The 25,329-nt window shown below is 38.9% G+C and overlaps 1 protein-coding gene across 3 annotated transcripts in view; it reads left to right on the top strand.

Annotated features, from left to right (window-relative positions):
* Positions 1-25,329, top strand: part of LOC126295135 (zinc finger protein 493-like) — a 117,178-nt gene that overhangs the window by 81,220 nt on the left and 10,629 nt on the right. For all 3 annotated transcript variants that reach the window (XM_049987416.1, XM_049987414.1, XM_049987415.1), the window contains exon 9: positions 6,503-6,540. In XM_049987416.1, coding sequence (XP_049843373.1) covers positions 6,503-6,540 — 38 coding nt within the window. The remainder of the gene's footprint in view (positions 1-6,502; positions 6,541-25,329) is intronic.

Consider the following 25,329-nt stretch of genomic DNA (forward strand, 5'->3'; position numbering starts at 1 on the left):
ACTTACCATTCCACATTGATGAAGATGCAAAGTTAGTTCTTTTTGCTGATGATACAAGTATAGTAATAACATCCAAAAACCAAGAACTAAGTGATGTAATTGTAAATGATGTTTTTCACAAAATTATTAAGTGGTTCTCAGCAAACGGACTCTCTTTAAATTTTGATAAAACACAGTATATACAGTTCCGTACAGTAAATGGCAAAACTCCAGTAATAAATATAGAATTTGAACAGAAGTCTGTAGCTAAGGTAGAATTTTCAAAATTTTTAGGTGTGTCCATTGATGAGAGGTTAAACTGGAAGCAACACATTGATGGTCTGCTGAAACGTCTGAGTTCAGCTACGTATGCTATTAGGGTTATTGCAAATTTTGGTGATAAGAATCTCAGTAAATTAGCTTACTATGCCTACTTTCATTCACTGCTTTCGTATGGCATCATATTCTGGGGTAATTCATCGTTGAGTAGAAAAGTATTCATTGCACAAAAACGTGTAATCAGAATAATTGCTGGAGCCCACCCACGGTCATCCTGCAGACATCTATTTAAGGATCTAGGGATCCTCACAGTAACCTCACAGTATATATATTCCCTTATGAAATTTGTTGATAATAATCCAACCCAATTCAAAAGTAATAGCAGTGTGCATACCTATAACACCAGGAGAAAGGATGATCTTCACTATGCAGGGTTAAATCTGACTTTGGCACAGAAAGGGGTAAATTATGCTGCCACAAAAGTCTTTGGGCACCTACCAAACAGCATCAAAAGCCTGACAGATAGCCAACTAACATTTAAAAATAAATTAAAAGAATTTCTAGATGACAACTCCTTCTACTCATTGGCTGAATTTTTAGATATAAAGTAAGTAAAAAAAAAAAAAAAAAAAAAAAAAAAAAACTTAATCATTAGTGTCATGCAATATTTTGTGTAATGTAATTTCTTGTACAGACATCTTTTATTAACCTGACACGTTCCACATCATTACGAAGTGTCGTATTCATGATCTATGGAACAAGTATTAATCTAATCTAATCTAATCTAATCTAATCAGTCTACAGTACCCCACACTTTTAACGCGTACTTTCCACTTTTTGAGGAAATGTACACATAGATTGGACACTGTCCCCTGAAAATACACAGGTGTCCATCAGCTGTAACATAAGGCTGAGGGGTATAAGAGCCTAGGGATATAAGACAAAATGCATGTTTCAATGAACATTTCAGATACGGCCCATATGGGTTCAGCTTTTGATCCAGAAACATCATTTCTTTCTTCTCTTGTAAGTTAATCATCGAACCAGAGGCACAGGTAATCTTGAAAATTATTGTGGCTCACAAAATAGATAATCTGTACTCATCTGACCAAAATTCATTCAAAGATTTTCCCATGTGCCTTATGTAGACCAGCTATTGTTAGAAGACCAAAGAATGCCTGTAGTTCTATAGAGTCAAGCTCAATCCAGTGTTGATGATATGGGAGCAGAATTTTACTATCTCCTGGTCGATTATTGGTATTTGCTATTACACTCAGCATCTGATTGGTGATAAAAAGTCTGCCCATAATTGCTGTCTGAGGTGACATGGAATATGTGCAGTTTCACATATTACATTCCTGGAAACTTTCTTGCACACATCAGGTGATACTGTGTTGGCCATTTCTGGATACATGAGTAGGACCACATTCATTCATGTCCACTTCATCTGCAATCTCTGTATCTTCCTCTGTCACATCTGCTTCAGCATTGGTCTCATCCCCATTTCCAGAAATTGATTCATTATCACTGTCAGTCTTGTGTATATCTGCTAAAATTTGCTTGAACCTGTAGCCCCTTTCAGAGCATATATATAATCATCTATTATGAATACAATGTAATACCACCTCTTAATTCAACAAAATGCAGTTCCTAACTGTGAAATTGTTCCAACAGATCCAAACTAAAATGAAGCCATACTGCAACTCTTCCAGAGGATATTAATGCCAAGTTAATCCCTGTACGATTAATAGTTCACGAGTTTGAGTGAGATGAATGAAATGTAAGATTACACCTGTGTTCAGTGTGGGACGTGTCAACTTTCATCTGTTCCTGAGTGTGTGCCTACTGAAGTGTTGATACTAAAGTTATTCTCAACATTTGTGAGTGTCTGGGAATGTTCTTGACACAGAGCAGTAGTCTGTCCAAGACTCTGAAATACATCATTATACTCTGTCGAGAGGTATCTGTTTTTGTCCCATTGAATAATAGAAATATAAACTTGTTCCAAGTTTTCATTTTCATAATGAAGTTGAAATATAAGATTAAAAATCACACATAGGTATTTCCTGACTGCCCCATTGCAAAATTTTCAAATTATTCTGCTGCAAACCACGATATAACCATAAATGTTATTCGCAGTCATAATAAAACATCCATAAAAACCATAGCTGGAGGAGAAGAAGCCTACACCAGTAAGTAGTAGGGCACTGCAGTTTGTGGCCAGGAATTAAGTGGCGCCAGCATCAGCACTTTATCTGGGGTGTCATTTAACAATTGAGACAGTTGTGCATGTCATATTTCACTGACAGCAGCATCAGCACTCCAAGGCCATACTGTGAACCACATGCCAAGGCCAAGGAGGCGAGGGGTAGGGAAGGGACACCCCCCCCCCCCCTTTCCCTCACTCTGCGCTCCAGCAATTTGCACAAAGTGCCCTGCGAGCGCATGCTGTAGTTCGCAGATACTTTAATATCTCCTAGGCCATACTTGGTATACAGACACTGTGCACGTATTACATTCTATGGTCAGCAGTATTAGTGCTTTGGTATCTTCTGGGAATCTAGGCACCGAGCATCTGCTCCCAGCACCCTATCACCCGTCGATATTCTGACAGTGTCACACAAGTACTGTTGCCCCAAACACCATGACGACGTAGAAGAAATACAGTGCTCAAAAATACCTCTTATACAGTATAGCCCCACTTTTACATTCCAGAAATTAACATTTTCCCACCGTTTATGACATTTTTTATTTGCCCCGTCAAATTTCCTATGCCCACAATGTTAATTTGCACCTGATTTCGTGTCAACATATTTACAATTTTCCCGTTATTTACGCATTACGAAAAAATGTTTATGGGGAAAAAATTATGTTGGTGTGATGTTGGCAATTTAGTAGTGTTTACAAATATTACATGGTTAAGTTTCTTGACAACAGGGCATTCAACTCAGCAGATTTGAACCAGTAAATGTATAAAAGTTGGAACAATTTAAGCCGTATCTCCTGCCGCTGCCAAGCTAAGTTGGTGTGGTGGCTGGTGGGAGGAACTAGGTTCATTCGAATGAAGATGTCATGACCAATCACAACATTTTCCAAACTGTCTCTACTGCACAAACGCAGTTTCATGATCATTGTGACCCCTTTGTCAAACCATATTTAGCGTGTTTCGGCATATGGCCACTTGGAGCGCTAGTTGATATCATAATTCACTTTTCGTTGCTGAAATGTTTTTAGTTTAGACACTGCGCTGGTTATGAATTTTGTTCATGTGGAGCAAAACGTGTTTCAAGAATATATTCTCGTTGTCAAGTGCAGTATTTACCTATGTATTTTTTGTGATGTTACACACAATCAATGTGAGTGATTTTGTGTGTGTGTGTGTGTGTGTGTGTGTGTGTGTGTGTGTGTGTGTGTGAGAGAGAGAGAGAGAGAGAGAGAGAGAGAGAGAGAGAGAGAGAGAGAGAGAGAGAGACAGAGACAGAGAGAGAGAGAGAGAGAGAGTGATTTTATACATAACTGATGAGGCACAGTACCCAATAACCTCAAAAAGACAACTACAGTGCAAGAGAAACAGAATAACATGTATTCAAACACCATACAAAATACTAATTGACTTATTTGCACATGACAATTAGTTAAAATTCTCGAAACATGTCGTGCTAAGCATGAAAAAATACGTAACTAGTGCAGTATTTTATTATTTAAATATTGAATGATGGCTGCAGGCTTTCAAAAACATCAATTACGGCATATGAAATTGAGTGAAATGTTCCTCCTTCCCAGACAGTTACCAGTTCCAGCAACATCAGCAGTTTTTATTAGATAATAATGAACATCTATCATACATAAAGTGTAAGGCATTATCCTATACATAACTTTTAAACATAAAACATTATTTCCCACATTTTACATTTTCTCGCATTTACTCAAATTTTTTGAAGTCCTTTGAAAAGTGTAAAAGCGGGGTTTCACTGTATTTATCAACTGTTTGAGGCCTCTGCCCTGTAGGGAGTAGTAGAATATGAGACTTCGTCAGTACAGAAAAATGCTAGTGAAACGTAATCTGCGAAAAAGAAAAAAAAAATGGTCACAACATGGGCCAAAGTGTGTGTTTAGTGATTGTGATGGAAGATTATTGTATAGGATTATAACGAAGAATAGGAGGCTGACAGATGGAAATGTCACTGCAAAACTGAAAGCCACACTTGCGAAACCTGTCAGGACAAAATAAATAAATAAATAAAAGGAGCTCCAGAAGCAGCAACAATGTATTGGCTGGCTCTTGTAGGAATTTACTCTCTTGCAAGTTTAACAAGAAATGACACAGTGAGATCAGAGAGATTATAGTACAGCATCTGCTACTGGCACAGGTTGGCAAGGCACGTTGTAGACAACTACAGGGGAACAATCATTCAAAGCAAACAAACTAAATCTAGTGAACATGGGCTCTAAAACGCATGCCTGAAGAGCGACTCAAAAACTCACAAAATTAGGTCAACATCTCTCTCAAGTTAACAACACAAATGATGTGGTCAGTGTCTTAAAATCAAACATGCAGATGGGTTTACTGTCTGCATTCTGCAAGCTGAATTTCACAAAATATGAGTCTCGTGAACATATCTATTGTTGCGGTGTTTTGTCGGAGACAACATTATGCTTTGTTCTTTCTACACCACTTGGATCCCTCGTGAGCTGAAACCAAGAGACGTTGAACAGCGTTTGTGTGTTTGTGAACAGTTACCTCAGAGGCAAAAACAGAAGGGATTTCTGCATCGCATTGTGACCGGGCACGAAACATGGGTTCTTTACGATAATCCTAAATGCAAAAAATCGTGGGGAGATCCCGGCCATGCTTCCTCGTCGACAGCCAAACCGAATTTTGAAGGCTCTGAGATCATACTCTGCATTTGGTGGGACCAGCTTGGCGTTGTGTACTATGAGGTGTTAAAACCAAGTGAAACAATCACAGGTGCTCATTATTGAATGCAATTAATGTGTCTGAGCAGAGTATAAAAAGACAAATGGCCACAATACAGGAGATTCAGTCGTGGCAACACAGTCAATAGGTGCGGGTACCTTGGACGCAGCTGAAGTGGTTGTAGCTAGAAGATACAGGAGAACAGAAACAGACTTCCACTTTACCTGAACCTTGTATAGTTCCTAGAATGACCACAGCCCAAGTTTTCAGCTAAAATTGCAACAGAAGTGCTGAGCCAATTCATGCAATCTCGTTCGCTGACAGCACAATTTGATCAAAGTGTATGACAAGTTTTTGAAGAACATTAAGGATGATGCTACGATTTTGATGTTGGCGATCGTGTAATGCAAGGTGGACAGGTCATAAGGCCCCACTGTGCTGGCATATTTGGTTGTTCACAGCAAGGGACAGCACTCAGTGGTGTGCCTATCCACTTGATTGTGTACCACTGGATAACTATTTTTCTAGTGGAGCATGAATACCCGTGGGACATTTCATTGAACTTTAAAATTACTCCCCCCCTCCCCCTCCCCCTCCCACCGCCACCCCAGAGGATGGAGTACCACTATATAGGTCTGACTGTACAATGCTCTGGAGAATGTATGTGGTGTTAACGGCTGTCAGGGCTGAATGTGGCAACATTCTTCTTCTTGGTTTTTGCACTCTTAAATTGGCATTCTGTTTCCATAACATGAACATGTGCCTTACATTTGAGTACTTCTCATGATCTGGGTTGGAGATGGTATTCTTTGTTTTATGTGCCTTTAATTGTTCAGTCATGGGCTGCCTGCTATAACTAATCTGAATGAGCAAGATTACATTATTTTTTATACACAATGCATCTGTTCTCAAATCCTGAATTGTAGATGTATCATGGGCAAGTGCTGTTCAGCTACATTATGGGAGAGAATCACTTTTTATTAGTTTTCCAAATAGTCTGTCCTGTGAGAAGAAATATAAATTATTCTGTGCAACATAATTTTGATTTCTTAACCAAACATGTTCATGACTGTAAAGTTTTTAGCACAATTCATGTGCTTGGGGGACATGGTGACATGTAAGAGACTGATGCTGTAGGTGCTTATACTGTTGAGAGTAATAACCTGGATCTCCCAAGTAATTTCTGCTGACAGAGACTAAATTTTTATTACTTTTTCTGTATTGTCGATAACCAGTCTTGTTGAATAATCAAATTGCTGTGATAGTTTATTATTGTGTGTATCATAACTTCTTGAATTTATATAGTACAACCATTACTTGTTACAGGACATGGTCTCAACAGAATATGCATCAAATACTACATGGTAAGTTTCACTGTTTATCTATTTATTTATGCTTTTATTGTTTTGTACGAGGTTAAGGATTTCAGGCCATCTCTTAAAAGTACCAAGGCACCCTCTTTGGAGGATTTGTTTACAGTAACATTCCATTATACAATGTGAAGATACTCTGCAACCTGCTGCTCACAGAAGATGATGGTTGATGGATTGAACATGAGATAGACGGCACTCGCACGAGTGCCCTTCGTGAGTGTTCTTCCACCATGGAAAACCTTCTCATACACCTCCACGCGATATGTGTCACAGGCTCTCCTAATTCTTGTGATTCGTTTCACAATCAGCAAGTCATTCTATGCGAGAGAGTAAGCTAATATGTTCTTTGGACTATTATCAAGAACAGTTACATTTACTGATTTATAACGAAAAGTTAATGATTTACAACAAACTGTTAGTAGAATTTTAAAAACAATAAATGATGATTCATTCTGATTACATTTCTAAATATTCTCTCTCTCTCTCTTTCTTTTCCTCTTCTTCTTCTTCTTCTTCTTCTTCTTCGTCTTCTTCTTCTAAGTTTTTCTTTTTTCTAAAGTTACAATAAAAGTACCTATCATCAAATCATTAATTACATCTTGATTTTGCATTGGATTTATTCCTGACAAGCACAGTACAAAGTCCCAAAACGGAATTTCAGGGTAAAGTTCTGTTTGATAATTTCGTAGTATTAAATTGACTGACAGTCAATTGTATTTACATCAGAATGTTCAAGAATCATTTATGAAAAATTTGATTACAAGTGATCTGATTGGTTTTTCATTATTGACATCATACATAAAGTGCACAAGTCACATTAAATATGACAGATGACTGATAAATGTTTCGAAAGTCTCTTTTAAGAAGTTGAAATTTATGAATTTTGCTAATTAATTATTTGTTTAAGAAAAACATTGATATTTTTCTGAACACTTCTATTGTTATGTAATAATGCAATCACGAGAATGAAATAATAAATTTTGCTGAAATGTATGATAGGATGTTAATTCTCATCATCAGGTTTTCTAACTAATTGTAACTTTCTTTTAGTTACAGTTAAATGACCTGCTATAATGTTAATGGTGTTGATTCCGTATATAATTGCACCGTACAGTTCAATTTGCTGATAGAAATTAAGAAAAACCATGCTTTCTAATTTTTGTCCGTTACATATTGTAGACTGGATAGTATACAATCTGCTAAACTTTTAGTGGTATCAAAGCATTTATTAACCACCCTATAACTAGTCCTATTACAAGCTCAACCCCAAAAATGACCACATCAATACCTCCATCCATATCTAACCTGCCAACCACCAGCAATACCTCTACTTCGATAGCTGCTACCTGTTCCGTACAAAGAAGTGGCTTCTGTACAGCCTAGCCACATCCTGTGGCCATCGCACCTATAGCGATGAATGGACCCTCTTGAAATATACCGGTGGTCTTACTGTGAGGCCTTCACAGACTGTCATTATCCTCCCATCATTGCACGGTAACAGATCTAATGTTCCGTATCTCTCCAGTCACTCACCTGCCACCTCCTGAAGTACCACTGTCTGGGTACGGAGGAGCATTCCACTGTGACACAGTACTGCCCAGGACTGGAGAAACTGAATTGCATTCTCCGCCGGGTTTTCAACTACCTCTCGCCGTGCCCTGAAATCGGGAATGCCCTATACACTATCCGTCCCACCCCTTCCACAGTGGTGTTCCACTATCCGCTGAACATACGCTATTTCCTTGTCCGTGCCTACGCAATGCCTACTCCTGACCCCTTGTACTCCAGTCCGATCACAAGCATAACCTAGCCCATCAGAGACAGGGCTACGTGTGAAACCGGTAGGGTGATCTACAAGCTAAGCTGAAACCACAACATTACATTTTACATGGGCATGACAGCTGACGAGCTGTCTGTTCGCGCGAATGGCCACCGTTAAACTGTGGTTGAGGAACAGCTGGAGCACTCGGTTTCTGAGCATGCCACCCAGCACGAAGTTATACATTTTAAAGACTGCTTTCAGCCTGTGCTGTCCAGATCCTTCCTATCAACAACAGCTTTTCTGAATTGTGCAAGTGGGAGCTCCCCCTGCAAAATATCTACATTCCCATAACCCTCGTGGCTTCACCCTTCATTAGCCATTGTCCTTCGACCTCCTGCCCCCTTCCTGTTCCCATTATAGCACTGCACAGCCCTCTATTCCACCAATGCACCCACAACCTTCTTACTTCTCTCCTTTTCTGTCCCTCTGCCCACCCTCCAGCTAACTTCCCGGCTGCAGCTGGATGCTCCACCTCTTCCCACTTTGTCTCTGTATGCATCCTCAAGCAGCAATTTGCCATCCCCCTGTGTGTGTGTGTGTGTGTGTGTGTGTGTGTGTGTGTGTGTGTGTGTGTGTGTGCACGTGCGCGCGCGCGTGCGTGCACGCGCACACAATTTGGATGAAGGCCTTTGCAGCCAGAAGCTTACTTGTCTAGCAGTCATCTTGTCATGCTTATCTGCGGATGATCATCTTGGCTATATGGTGAGTGACACATCTGTCCTTCTCATAATATTGTCATTATTCCATTCTGGATTTTCTATTGTCTGAGAAGACAAAGAGATAGAGACGGGTGTGGTGCCTATGCCATGGCGTGCAAACTATAGGAACTGGCAGCAATCCAGAGTCCAAAACAGTGAACATTATTACTCAAGTGATTTTTGAAGCAGATGTTAGAAATATAGTGCCTTCAGTGATACGGGTGTGGCAGAGGCATAAATGAAATGTATGAGGGGGAGTGGAAGGGGGGGAGGGATGTGGCAGAGAAGCGCGCTCTCTTTTTCCATGACCCTTGCATATGGTTTCCTCTTTGTTGTCTTTACTGAACAGTTTTTGTTCGTTTCTCTTTGTAGGTAATGATTTAGTGCAAGTCATTAAACAATTCAAACAACGCTATGAGGCATTCTATTACTATGTTGAGATTTTTTGTTTTTACTAACACATTGTTCGAGTTTACCTTACCTATATTATTTACAGCTGCACTTTCAGGTTTATGTTGTTGATGAATCTTTCATGTACTGTGGAGATAAACTGACTCAAAATGAGACAGAATTGGAGAAAAACACTGATCCAGTAATATCGTCTGCTAAATGACTTGAGCTCAGACAACTCACTTGTAATTGAGGAGGTTACTGAAATCTGTGGAAAATGTGGGTAGCAGAAAGTTGTGTAAGTTGGTGGCAGAAAACTATGAACTGGGTGACTTACAATCCGGTTTGTATAAACTATTATCATATGTTAAGCAAAATTCAGATGTGTGTCACCATTATTAAACATTAGTCTAACAAGTGATGCTTGAAATTTGCTGAACAAAATAATTTGCAAAAGAATAGAGCAAGGTCAGTTTGGCTCCAGGAAAGGAAAATATATCAGAGAAGCAATTCTGTCATTGCATTTAGTAATGGAAGGCAGACTGGAGAAGCATCAGGATAGCTATGCAGCATTTGTGGACTCAGAATCCACAATTGTGTCTCCAATGTGAAATAAGATGCTCACATTATATAGAAGTTTTACAGATAAATAATCTACTAATCTAGCCAATATTAAAGGCTGAAGTTTAAGAAAGGCAAGCTGGTGTCAAGAATCTAATGCAGGGTTGCAAGTTATCAGAATTGTTGTTTATCTTCTGCGTGAAAAAAGCAGCACTTACATTCCACCTGAGAGAGAAAGGCATCATATGTTTCCTCCCCAGTATCCACAATGTTTATGATCCGTGTTGTAGCACTTAAGTCTTCATTTTTAAATACAATAGAGCGTCGATTATCTGAACATCGGTCAACCGAATGACCACTTAACCGAACTCTGTACTCGCTCGCACCTGTTACTCTCCATCATCCCCCTCACTCCCAAATCAAGTTTTCCACAGTAGTCGCTGCACTCGGCCACCGCTGGTGGAACATTGCTTCTAATGGGGCCTCCACAAGGCACTGCTGACCGGCCACCGGCAATGGTTTGAAGCCCAAGATGAAAGTGACCAGTTTCAGATATCTGTAATGAAAAAAGTACGTGACTTAGCTGCTCGTAACCATGTAGGCTTGCTTAGACAGACCAAAATAAAGGATTTTTTTAAACTTTAAATTTGTATACTGTGTGTATTGTTCATGCGTATGTAATATGTATATATTTTTGTTTAATAAACTGTGCCATATACTATATATTCCTACTGAAGTTGCCTTTGTATGTTACTTTGTAATACTAAAGGTGATGCCTGTTTTATGAATAAATTTACTGTACAGTACTTCTTTTTGGCAAATAAACATGTACAGTTCAATTATCCGAACAAACCAGTTTTCCGAAAACCCATGTCCTTAATTACTTCGGATAATTGATGCTCTGCTGTATTGTATATGCATTTTGTGCCATTTGAGGGAATGGAGTAAATAATAGAAATATTAATCCTTAACTCTGCATTGTAATATATACAGTGTGATCCATTGATAGTGACTGGGCCAAATATCTCACAAAATAAGCATCAAACGAAAAAAACTACAAAGAGTGAAACTCGTCTAGCTTGAAGGGGGAAACCAGATGGCGCTATGGTTGGGCCGCTAGATGGCGCTGCCATAGGTCACACGGATATCAACTGCGTCTTTTTTTCTTTTTTTTTTTTTTTTTAAAAAAAATAGGAACCCTAATTTTTTATTACGTATTCGTGTAGTACGTAAAGAAATATGAATGTTTTAGTTCGACCACTTTTTTCGCTTTGTGATAGATGGCGCTGTAATAGTCACAAATGTATAAGTACATGGTATCACGTAACATTCTGCTAGTGCAGATGGTATTTGCTTCGTCATACATTACCCATCTTAAAATGGACCGTTTACCAATTGCGGAAGAGGTATCGTGTTGGTGTACGGCTATTGTGATCAAAATTCCCAACGGGCGTGTGCTATGTATGCTGCTCGGTATCCTTGACGACATCACCCAAGTGTCTGGACCATTCGCCGGATAGTTACATTATTTAAGGTAACAGGAAGTGTTCAGCCACTTGTGAAATGTCAACCACAACCTGCAACAAATGATAATGCCCAAGTAGGTGTTTTAGCTGTTGTGGCGGCTAATCCACACATCGTTAGCAGACAAATTGCGCGAGAATTGGGAATCTCAAAAACGTCGGTGTTGAGAATGTTACATCAACATTGATTGCACCCGTACCATATTTCTGTGCACCAGGAATTGCATGGTGACGACTTTGAACATTGTGTACAGTTCTGCCACTGGGCACAAGAGAAATTACAGGACAATGACAGATTTTTTTGCAAGCGTTCTATTTAGCGACGAAGTGTCATTCACCAACAGCAGTTACGTCTTTCTGTGGGGAAAGTTGAAGAATATTTGCTATCATGATCCACCGACAACACCTGACAACACGTGCCAGGGCATTGTCAGTGCATGTGTGAGCATTACAGAAGACAAACTACTTGCTGTTGAGAGGAATATCGTTACACATATTGCCAAGGAATATCGTTACACATATTGCCAAATGCATTGAGGTTGACGGACACCATTTTGAGCATTTATTGCATTAATGTGGTATTTACAGGTAATCACGCTGTAACAGCATGCCTTCTCAGAAATGATAAGTTCACAAGGGTACATGTATCACATTGGAACACCCGAAATGAAATGCTCAAACGTATCTACATTCTGTATTTTAATTTAAAAAACCCACCTGTTACCAACTGTTGTTCTAAAACTGTTTGTGACTATTACAGTGCCATCTATCACAAAGCGAAAAAAGTGGTCCAACTAAAACATTCATATTTCTTTTTGTACTACACGAATATATAATAAAAAATGGGGGTTTCTATTTTTAAAAATGCAGATGATATCTGTTTGACCTATGGCAGTGCCATCTAGCTGGCCGACCATAGCACCATCTGGTTCCCCCCTTCAAGCTAGACAAGTTTTGTTCTTTGTTCTAGACAAGTTTTGTTCTTCCACAATCAGTGGACCACTGTGTGTGTGTGTGTGTGTGTGTGTGTGTGTGTGTGTGTGTGTGTGTTAAAAATATCTTGTTTCCTATGTGCATTTCTTGTGCACTTGACACGGTCCACATCATGACGGCTACCGTACCGTGCGATTGGTGAACGGAACACACAACGAACCAACTAACTAACTCACTAGTTGCTGATTAGGTATCTAGATTGCTCCACAGCTGCATACAACTTCCCCCCTCATACACCCACGAAACCAAATTTGTTCTCTAGCTCGAAACTCACATTCTTAATCTACACTGAGGTGACAAAAGTCATGGTATACCTCCTAATATCGTATCAGACTTTTTGCCCAGTACAGTGCATCAACTCGATGTATTGTGGACTCAACAAGTCATTGTAAGTCCCCTGCACAAATATTGGGCCATTGTAAGCTGCGAAAACATTGCCGTTGTAACATTTTGCACACAAACTGACATTTGTGTTATGTTCCATAAATGTTTGTTGGGTTTCATGTCAGGTGATCTGCATGGCCAAATCATTTGGCCAAATTGTTCGGAATGGTCTTCAGATCAGCTGCAAACAGTTGTGACACAATGATATGCCACATTGCCAGCTGTAAAAATTCTGTCATTGTTTGGGAACATGAGTTCCATGAATGGCTGAAAATGATCTGCAAGTAGCTGAACATAGACATTTCCAGTTAATGATCAGTTCAGTTGGACCAAAGGACCCAGTCCAGTGTATGAAAACACAGCCCACACCATTATGGAGTCACCACAAACTTGCACAGTGCTTTGTTGAGCACTTAGGTTCATGGCTGTAAGGGGTCTGCACCACACTTGAACCCTCCCATCATCTAACCAGGCCACGGTTCTCCAGTCATCTAGGGTTCTACGATACGGTCACGAGATCAGGAGAGGCACTAAAGATGACGCTGTGATGTTAGAAAAGGCTCTCGTGTCAGTCATCTGCTGCCATAGCCTGTCAAATTATTGTTGTAATGATATATGAAGATAATATCTGTTCCCGAAAGAACAATTACCGTTGATTTCATTCATTTATTTATTCATACACAAATCTTGTTGTGTTGTTACACATAGATGTAGGATAAGTTACATTTAACATGCTTTGATATATAAATGTACTTATTTTCTATGTATTCAGTTACATGCATAAGTATAGACATTCTTAAGATATCCATTTGTATAAATTATGTGCTGTACATAGCGAATCATAACTTTTTTGGTATGTTACATACATTCATCAGATAATGATTACAGAGTAACACTATTTACATTATGTTATCATAAGTGCAGATGAGCCATAACAAGGAACAGTTATTTCTGTGAATAGAGTCAAATAAGTCAATTGAAAGTAATATTTTAACACATGCAGTAAAATACATTACAAAAATTGTTTTAGTTTACTATTCATAAATTCTTCCACTGAATAGAAGCAATGCTTCTGTAGGATTGACTTTATTTTGAATCTGAATCCTTTCTGGCAAGACCTGACATCTCCAGCTAGCTTCTTGTACAGAAGTGCTCCCCTGTGCCTTACGCTACTGTGCCCTTTATGTATCCATTGATCAGCTATAAATATGTCATTGGAATGATGAGTATTATGATAGTGAACATCTCTATTTTTTGTAAATATATGGAGATTTTCATGAATAAAACACATTGTTTCATGAATATAGATACAGGGCACTGGCAAAACACTGAGCTTGTTAAAGAGATCTTTAGTGGTTGAAGACAGGGGTACTTGTTTCATTTTCTTAATTATTCACTTCTGCATAATAAATGCATTCTTATGGTAGAAGCCCCAAAAAGGAATGCAGTATGTAATTATTGAGTGTACTACTGCAAAGTAGGCACATTTTAGTGTTTCAATATCACAGATTTTACTTAATAATTTATCTTTATGTATGTCCCACTGTAGTGTGTCATCTATCCACACTCTAAGGAATTTTGTGACTCTTTCTCGCTGTATGGGCACATTCTCCATCCTGATATCATCTATCACAGTCGATACCTTTTGTGTCGAGTGGAAATTTATATACACTATTTTATCTTTATTTAGAAGTTTGTTTTTGTTCAACCAGTTTACCAGACTACAATTTATATCAGCAGTTGTGGAGTTGAGTTGATGAGGACAGTGATTTGAAAACAGTATATTGGTGTCATCAGCAAACATTACTGGTAGACCTTCCTGAATGCTTTGGGGCAGATCATTGATGAATATTAGAAATAAAAGGGGACCAAGTGTAGAGCCTTGGGGAATACCTTGTCTTACAACTTGCTCCTCTGATTGAGCATTTTCACCAATTTTTTATGTAATTATTACTTTCTGTACTCTGTCTGAGAGATATGACCTAAAGCAGTCATTGCAATTTCCCCTAATCCCATCTAGTAGTTTGTCCAAAAGTAATTCATGGTTGACAAGATCAAAAGCTTTAGTGAGATCAATAAACTCACCTGTTGTGTGTTTTCATCATTGAGTGCCCTATAGATTTCATTTAAAAATGAGTATAATGCTCCATTTATTGATCTCCCTTTCCTAAACCCAAACTGGTGAGGACTTAGTGTGCAGTTACTTTCCAAGAAATTTATAACATGGTCAAATACTGATTTTTCGAGGACTTTTGATGAGCTTGATAAGACTGAGATGGGTCTGTAGTTGTTTACATCACTCCTTTCCCCTTCTTTAAACAGAGGAATAGCTTTTGCTGCTTTAGAAATTCTAGGAAATTAACCTGATGATAAAGAGCACTGTAATGAGTGTGAATCCTGAATCCTTCCTGGTGACGCTGAAGTTTTATGAACTTGTTTGTTGAAGTATAGACACTGGAAATTAAAATGTCGTGTGATGCCTCTCCTGCTTAAAGTCGGACCATTTGACGTCCTACCCCCCCCCCCCCCCCCCCCCTTAAGGCAAATGGTTTCTCTGAAAAGCGCACGGTCAATTTCCTTGCCCATCTTTTTGCCCTCATAAGTTTCTGCTTCATCTCTAATGAACTTATTGTAAACAGGACCTTATAAACTCTTCAATCTTCCTTCCCTTCCACCCCAACCCCCAGATCTGTGTTAATCCCAGTAATAATTGATGAAAGAACAACAAACTGCACATGCAAAAGTAGCTGCACACCTGTATCATGAACTAAACCGTGTAAACGTACAACAGAAACAATAGTTATGCATGAAGTGGTGTTGAGAACTACTGTGTGTTCTCGTGGCAGTTCGAAAAGAAGAAACACAAAAATAGGCCAGGTGAAACAGTCTTAAGATGTCTGCCAACGGATCAGCAGTGGCACAGTAGAGCAGCTACAAGGCAGTCAACAGGGTGTCTGGAAAGTAACGATGTGTTGAAAGAGATGAACAAATTCTACATTTACAAGGCTAATTTATTGAAATTGAAATCATGCATACATCTCTATATATAAAAGGCAATGTCCTGATTGACTCACTCACTCACTGACTTATCATTGCCCAGCCCAAACTATTAAGGATAGAATCTTAAAATTTGCAGAGGGTGTTTATCTTATACTTTAATCATTGTTTAATAATGGATTTTTCAAAATTCCACTGCCAAGGGAGTGAAATGGGGTGAAGAAAAGCTTTTTGAAAATATGCTGCTATTAAGGCAATTTTGTGGCTGCACCTATGAACATTGGTATTTAATTTCTTTTCAGAAATAAAGATGTGTTTAAGCATTTTTGAAAATTTAACCCCTGTGGTGGTGAAATAGTGGGTGAAAATTGTTTTTGGAAGTAAATCGTTATTAAAGAACTACTGAAGTATTTTTAAAGCTAAGTGTATGAAAATTGGTGTTTGACTACTGAGTTTGCAAATGACAACAGAGTTATTGCAAATTCAACCCCTAATGGGGTGAAATAGAGGATGAAATGTTTTACAAAAAATTTCACCATGAAAGTATTTTTAAAGTTGTATATATTAAAATTCTAATTTGGCTTCTCAGTGAGGAATATGAAAAATCAGAAATTCAGCCCCTTAGGTGGTGAAATAGGGGATGAAAGGTTTTATGGAAATATTTCATTATGCAAGCACTTTTGAAGCCAAATAATTTGAAAATTTGTATATGGCTTCTCCATTAGAAAGAAGAAAATATGCATTTCACTGTTTTTGTGAATTCAGCCCCTAAGGGGTGCAAGAAGGCCATCACCCAGCCCAAACTGCTAAGGGTAGGACATGAAATTTGGAGACAAGTTGATCTTATACTGTAAGCATTGTTTAAAAAGTGGTTGTAGAAAATTCCACTCATAAGGGGGAGAAATAGGGGATGAAAAATTTTATGAAATTATTTTGTTATGAAACTGTTTTCAAAGCTAAATTTATAAAAATTAGTATTTCACTTATCGGTTAAATATAAAGGAATACGTGCTATATGATGAAAATTTTTATGGAAATATCACCACAAGAATGCAAAAGGTGTGATTAACAGAAACATTGGACTCCAGCCACCAGAATGGCTTTTTTGTCAGAAGTAAATTCAGAAAATACCGTGCTTTTATGACCATAATTAACTCGAAAAGTTTAAAAGGTATAGCAGTTTGTGAACAACATAAAAAACTGAATTGAAGAAGAAAAAGAAGAAGAAATCTATAAGCTTGTTCTTATATAAGAAAGTGGATGCGCACCTTAAAATTCAGTGTAGGTGCCTGTGACATTGTCTAATCATCTCTGACACCTACGTATGTAATCCAAAGTCTTCTGGAGCAAGTAACGTATGATATTGCTGATAGCATCCGGAATCCATGTTTCAGATTTTTCCGGTGAGTGAGGTATCATCAGGTACACCTCACATTTTACTCAGCCACGTAAAAAGGAGTCACATGATGTAATTCTGGGTTTCTTCTCTGCCACTTGTGAGGTCCACATCTTCCCAGCCAATTTCCTGGAAACTTATCAGCTTAGTACACATTTGTAAAGTGAGGTGGTGCATCATCTTGCATAAAAGTAGTGTCTTCAATGTTATCCTGTGCAGATAATGTGGACCAAACGCAGTTTTTGACTATATGCGGGTAGGGTTCCTGTTCATTGTGTTTCTGAGGATAAGTGGTCCAATAACGTTTTTGGCAGTCATTCCACACCACACGTTCACTTTTGGGCGAGACTGCAACTCCTCCACTGTACAACTGGGAGCCTGTTCCACCCAGTAATGACAGTTGCATCATTTGATAAAACCTCCTTCATTGAGTATGGCTTTGTTGCTGCAGAGGTTGTTAATAATCAATTAAAGGCCAATCTTTGCATCGACCTGCCATACTCCATCTGCGATAAGACTTAAAGTGTCACCTGTCAGACGTGATAATGCTTCCATGTTTGATAATTCAGTTCCTTAATCGAGATCTGATGTACCATGTACCTCCTGAGTCCTCCTTCACATGCTGCCCAGCTTGTCGATTTGAAATACCTGCGTGGAAATATTTCCCACAGAGTCGCCACTTTATCGCCAGATCAAGACGTGGATGAATGCCCAGTTTTTCTCGTATCTTCGTCCGAGCCAGTAGTCATTACTTTTCTGTAACAGTTCTTTATTGTGTCTGGACAAATTGTGGAATTCCCTCCATTCACAACACACCACCATCTCTGCGGGAGGACGATGGATTTCCACACTTTTTAAAGTACAGCTGTCTGTGTTCACTATTGGACAGTGAAGTGGTCGGCCATCTTGTCAGCTGCTGTGTGCAGATCATCTCAGGGCAAATGTCTGTACTGTAGAAAAGAGGGAGGGGGGGGGGGGGGGGGAGGACACTAATCAGAGGGGGATTGAAGGAAGGGGAGGGAGCGAGGGAGATGGAACAAATGCCAAGCATGAAGCACAAGTGTGACCCGGCATCCAAGTGTGTGCAGCTGTATTGGTGCCAGTATGGCAATATGACCTTGGAGCCAGCTGAGGTGTACCCAGGAATTCAAACCTTACTTAATTACCTATATGTGCCCACTGTTTCCATTGTGATTCCATCTATGCCAAATTTCAACAGCTACAGTAGAACCCAGTTTTTATGTTCCCGCATTTTACGTTTTCCTGCTTTTTACATTCATTTTTGTGGGTCCCAACAGAAGTCGTACTTCCTCGATACAACGCTTTCCAGTCATTAACAATTCTTCATTATAACATTCCGCACATTTTAAATTTTCTTTGATGTTATTATGACCTTTAACATTGATTTTTCATACTGACTTATACTAGAAGTGCATCGTGTTCCTATTCAAAGTCAGCCTCGGAACAAAGTAGGAAACACGGCAAATGCAAAGTTATTAATCATTTAGCATAATGTTAGTGTGGTAAGCAAGATTTTCATTGTAAGCGTGTTGGGGTCACAGATGCCTGTATTATAGGTTGCAGAGTATGCTGAGACACTGCCTATCATGATCTGATAATAGTGAATGTCGTAGCAACCTTCCTTCTGCTCACTGAATTGTATTACAGCAGCTTTAATTTAATTTCACAGCTATTTATACAAATAAACACCGTTTTTTATGAAGGCTGTCTCTGCGATAGGCCTTCATGAATCATTATTTCCATGTGAATTACCTAATCCGTACTAGATACGCAGTCTTATGTTGTTACAACCTGATGTCTTCAAGATGCCCCTTAACATAAAGACAATTTCCGCCCTCTTTCTCACCCAGGACGTCATCTGAGCCAAGTGATGTCTTTGTCAGCAATAAGCTGTGGATTTTGTGCCTATTGTTCTCTATTCACGAAGACAGCCAAATTTAGTGTTTTAATCAATATTGTGTTAATATCTTTTTAATTTGCTTTCATGAAAGAGTATTGCTTTCTGTGTTGTATTTACGATTGGACGTGATCGGAACATTTTGAGGCAGTACACTGGTAGAACGTCAGGTGGTGGTGATGTGTTTGCTACTAGCACAGGCCTACTGTGGAGAGACAAGTAGAGCTAATTTGTATTAAAAAGAAACAAAAACAATTAGTTATTTCAGATTTTTTAAACAGGCAAACTTTAAATTTCTTCAGTTTCATATTTTGAATGGTATAAAGATAATGACAGTAAGAGTAATTCTCACTTATTGTGCTTCCTATGCTCTCCTGTATTTTATACTTTCCTACAATTTACACTGAAATGTTTAAAATGTGCTTTTACTATATTTTATAATACCTAGTTACTCTAGAAACAAAAAAAAATATAGACCAAATAATTTAACTGTATAGATACAAAATTTACTTACCCAGTGGCAGCAGAGCACACGCATAAAAGACAGTGTAATTGGCAAGCTTTCAGAGCCAGTGGCGCCTTTAGGCAGAAGGGTTGAAGGGGAAGGAAGAGGGGTGAAAGAAAAGGACTTGAGAGATCTAGGGAAAGGGGTAGATTTTGGGAAAGTCACCCAGAACACCTGGCCAGGGGAGACTTACTGCACGGGATGAGAAGGAAAGACTGATTTTTGGGGATTGCATCGAACGAGATTTGAAAACCTGAGAGCTTAACGATGGGATACAAGGTAATATGCAGACAGAGATTGCTGCTTGAACATCAGGCATGAGTTAATAAGAGTGAAAAGCTAAGTGCATTGTACGTAACATAGGTGGGGGTGGGGTGGTGAAAAATATACAGGTAAGACAATGAAAGATGTTGAAAACTGAAATGGAGTGAAGCAAAGAAATTCTGAGATGCAAGAAATTAACGCAACTTAAGGCCAGGTGGATGGTGAGAACCAAAGACATGTTGTAGTGCTAGTTCTCACCTGCAGAGTTCTGAGAAGCTGGTGTCTGGAGGAAGAATCCAGATGGCGCATCTGATGAAACAGGCACTGAGATCATGATCTTCATGGAGAGCATGCTCTGCAACAGTATAGTGTGTGTTGCCAGTGTATACCCTCTGATAATTTGGTGGTATTTGGGCTGAACAGTATTTACATAATATGTATTGCCAATTGCAGGGTCGGTATCGGTGGTGGCAGGAGAGCGGATAGGGTGGTCATTGCAGCAGGGACACCCACAGGGGTAGGAGCCATAGGATAGGGAGGTGGGTGTAGAAGGAGCGTAGGGTCTGACAAGAATATTGTGGAGATTGGGAGGGCGACAGAAAGCTATTCTAGTAGGTGTGGTGGGCAGAATTTCCGATGGAATGGATCTCATTTCAGGGCACGATTTGAGGAAGTCACGGCCTTGTCGAAGTACAGTAGAACCCCTCTAATCAGACCTTGGATGGTCCGTCACTCCGGTTAGTCTGACCCCCATGCTGAGGCTCGCGAGCTTGTGCCAACTTTTCACTGACTGGACGCCTGTCGGGCCATTGTTGCGGTGTCTATCGCTGTGCATATTGTTATACTGTACGTTATTGTGCAGTTTTATCTTTTGTTGGGATTAAAAAACTTTGTTGCTTCCTTTATTCCGTGTTCTCTACCGTGCTGTAGATTCACTGTGTGGACAGTTATCTGTTTTTCAACATGTCTGGATTCGAACGTAAACACGTAACTCTTTCACTAAATGAAAAATTAGCGAAGATACGAAGACTGGACGAAGGAGATTCGCTCCACAAAATTGCAAAGAAACTGAATGTAGGTGTTACAACAATTAAGGATTGGAGGAGGAATCGGAAAGACATTGACTCCTATACAGTTACGATTGATGGTGAAAACACTCTGAAGAATCGCAAAACATTAAAAAAGCCTAACCTTGAACTGCTTGATAACACATTGTGGATGTGGTTTTGTCAAGAAAGAAGGAAAGGAACTCCAATATCCAGGCCAATTCTCAAAGAAAAAGCGATAGTTTTGCACAAAAAACTGGAAGCCGAAAGTAAATTTGCTGCCAGTGAAGGCTGGATTGATCTTTGGAAAACTCATCAAAAATGTATCCCTGACTTTTTTTCCAAGTAATTTGTTTTCGTTTTTACTGTAGAAACAATGCATACAGCATATTCATTTCTTAGTTTATACATACAGTAGTTTATTTCATTGTAAAAAATTTCTCTTTATATACAGTGCTATAAACATTTTTTAGTTTATAGTATATATTGTTTATACGTTATTATGTACAGTACAGCATTGTAATTTGTTTGTCGTTTTTCCTTTTAAAACCAATACATATTATAGTGTGTAGACTTTTTTAGTTAATATACTGTTAAACACTGTGTAAAAACATCTTTTTATATTACTGTAGACATCTTTTAGTTCTTAAATCGTTTAATTTTTTGTACTAAATGTCTGTTTATATTTTTTGCAATAAATATTAGATTTTTTTGGATAATCCGACCTTTTTTCTCGTTCCGGCCATGGTCCCGGTCCCGAAGGTGACAGATTACAAGGGTTCTACTGTAGCTGATTAATACATTCCAGACCAGGATAGTTCTGAGTGACCAGTGGTGTGTTTCGAAGTTGTTTTTTGGAGGGATCAACAGTACCAGGATTGGATGTGATGGCCCAGAAAATCTGGTTCGTAACTAGCTGGCGGGGTAATCATGTGCAGTGCAGTTAAGGCTGAGGTGAGAATGGCGGTGTGTTGTTGTAAAGAGTCTGCAAGGCAAAGGTCCCGAGTTCGAGTCTCGGTCCAGCACACAGTTTTAATCTGACAGGAAGTTTCATATCAGTGCACACTCTGCTGCAGAGTGAAAATCTCATTCTGGAAACATCCCCCAGGCTGTGGCTAAGCCATGTCGGTATTATCCTTTCTCTGAGGAGTGCTAGTCCTCCAAGGTTTGCAGGAGAGCTTCTGTAAAGTTTGGAAGGTAGGAGACGAGATACTGGCGGAAGTAAAGCTGCGAGGACGGGGCGTGAAGTGTGCTTGGGTAGCTCAGTTGGTGGAGCACTTGCCCGCGAAAGGCAAACGTCCCGAGTTCCAGTCTCGGTCCGGCACAGAGCTTTAATCTGCCAGCAAGTTTCGTAAGTAATGTTGTTTGTTGGTAGGTTAAATGTGTATGGAAGTGTGTAGCTGACCTTCGGTGAGGACGGGATCGACATAAGGGACAGTGTCAGGGGATTCGGAATAGTACCTTGTGAAATTTAATTGGTAGAAGGTATTCAGACATTTCAGGAATCTTGATGTTCGTCTTTTCCCTTTTTGTGTTTCTCTAGCCTTGTCTTTTTCAGCTAGAGATTTTGGTGTGTTCCAGAGTGGCTAGCTCATCCCTTTTTATTTTTGGGATTAGTCAGCCGAGGCCATCTGCTATATTATTATAATACCTTTCACCATTTTTTTCCTTTAAGTGCACACTTTCCCCTTTTGGTTTTCCTCTTTCATTTTCTCTTTCACTGTGGTTTCCAGTTATTTTATGCCTTTTTACTTTCCGTGACTCCTTTTGAGAAAGGCTTTAACCCAGTACCTGTTTGCATGAGGAAAAAGGGCAAGATGACCCTGTGTTTGGTCCCTTTACTCTCCAAAACAACCAACTAAACAAAAGTAAGGGTTCGTACAGCTATTGTTTTGTAGAACTACAACTGGGTATCTTTCCTAGCTTTACTCTACAAACTTGTAACTAAAGTGCCACATATGGAAATAAATTTATTTAATTTTTGGTTGATGTTACAGTTATATTTATAAGTGATGTTGCATCTAGATATTTAAAATGTTTTAATTGCTCCAAGATTTTATTATTGAAGAATATTTTAAATGTTATTGGTTATCTGCCCTAAAATGCCATCACTTTCGTTATATCTACCGACAATGTTAGGTTGTAATCTGAGGGTATATGCAGCACCTTACAGACTCTGATCAGAAGGTCATCTCCAGTCTCTGTAGTCATAGTTAGGTCATCTGCATGTAAAATTACATTTAGTCTAGTGTCACGATCTAAAAGTACTGTTTTTACACTGCAAAAAGTTACAGTAAAGAGACAAGAGTTCAGTAGGGAAACCTACATCTGCATCTACCTGGATACAATGCAAATCACACTTAAGTGACTGGCAGAGGCTTCCTTGAACCACCTTCACAATAATTCTCTATTTTTCCAATCCTGTACAGTGTGCAAGCTCTGATTTTCCTTATTTTATTATGATGATCATTTCTCCCTATGTAGGTTGCCATCAACAAAATATTTTCACATTCGGAGGAGAAAGTTGGTGATATGAAACTTCCTGATAAGATTCCGCTACAGCAAAAAATGCCTTTGTTTCAATGGCATGCACCCCAAATCCTGTATCATTTCACTTGTACTCTGTCAGTCCCATCTGGTAAGGATCCCACAGCATATACTAGTATTCTAAAAGAGGATGACAATTGTAGTGTGGGCAGTCTCTTTCGTATATCTGTTACATTTTGTAAGTGTCCTGCCAGTAAAATGCAGTCTTGGTTAGCCTTCCCCACAACATTTTCTGTGTGTTCCTTCCAATTTAAGTGGTTCATAATTGTAATTCTTGGGTGTCTCACTTTTTTTGGATTTTGAAAAGCTTTCGATATGTGAATAGAAAAATGCTATGGAGTATCGTGGCTGAACAAGATTATCCACCTCGCCTCGTATATGCTATTAATTCCAGTCATTATCTACTTAAAATTAATATTTTGGCTTATTTTATAAATAAAATAAGCACTGTCATGTAATACAATTTCATAATGTTAAACCACTTCATTGGATTACACATCAACAGAATGTACCTTTTTGACTCTTTCCACATACCAGTGAACGCTCTCAGTGGGTTAAAACAAATGTAAATAAATCATTTCAAACAATGGAAAATCCAGGATGGAATGTAACAATATTATTATGGTGGTTTCAGTTGGCTGAGACAGCAGTCTCGTGTGTGTGTGTGTGTGTGTGTGTGTGTGTGTGTGTGTGTGTGTGTGTGTGTGTGTGTGTGTGTGTATTTTGACGAAGCCCAATGGCCGAAAGCTTTAATTGTGAAAGTCTTTTTCTTGTGTCTATCTACAACTCAGCTTCTCCGTAATATAAATAAATAATTTGGATTATCTATAAGCTTTGCCATTTTAAAATAATTTATTATTGCTACAGTTTATTTTTGCACATCTAGATATAAAAATACCTTTCAACAGTGTTATTAACAGAATCCATTCCAAACAAACCTCTACTCTCACAGGATAAAGATAACTGGTATGCCGTGAAAGGTATAAATGTAATCTGGAAATACTGAGCAAGCAGCAGTAAATAAAGAGCACTCAATTATTATAACTAAAAAATACAGCAGCCTTTTTTCTCAAATTAGTGGAATTGATTGTTTTCATTTTATTATCCTACATAAGCATCAATAAATAGTTAATACAGAGCACAGTGTGCATTTGCATTGCCCCTTCCCTTTGTTAACGTGTATCCTTAGAGACTCCTTTCTCTCATAGTATATAGGAATATTATGAATGAGTGAATTAATTAATTCTGGGATGTTTCCTACAAATGTAAGTCTCAAAAAGACACTAGATAAAGGAGAAGAATCTCATCATCCATTGCTCCATATAGTTTTATACTTGGTGTTCTGCGTGTGCCAGGCTCGGACTGGAAAGATTCTAAGCGCAGGCCCCAGTCATTTGTAAGATTGTCTGTCACTGAACTATTCCGTCATTCTGGGCAGTCACTTGCTAACGTGGAAAATTCCAAGCCTCAACATGGTGTGGAGTTCACACTGAAATTTCGGTCTTCCCACAGCTGGCTGGAGTTCATTTCAGAGCTAGGGAGAAAACGAATGCATACCACATGTGATGTGATCCTTTCTCAGGAACCACTTCAGCATTCACACCAACCTTTAGGTTGAGGAGAGCTGTAATTTTTATTTAGTCCTTGAGTAATGGCTTTTGTCTGTGGTTTCAAATATAAATATAGAATATGAAGAATTGTATGTTGGCACTCAATTTAACAACCTTATGTTTGAA

This window comes from Schistocerca gregaria, chromosome 11, assembly GCF_023897955.1.
Source record: "Schistocerca gregaria isolate iqSchGreg1 chromosome 11, iqSchGreg1.2, whole genome shotgun sequence".
In the NCBI taxonomy this organism is placed as follows: domain Eukaryota; kingdom Metazoa; phylum Arthropoda; class Insecta; order Orthoptera; family Acrididae; genus Schistocerca; species Schistocerca gregaria.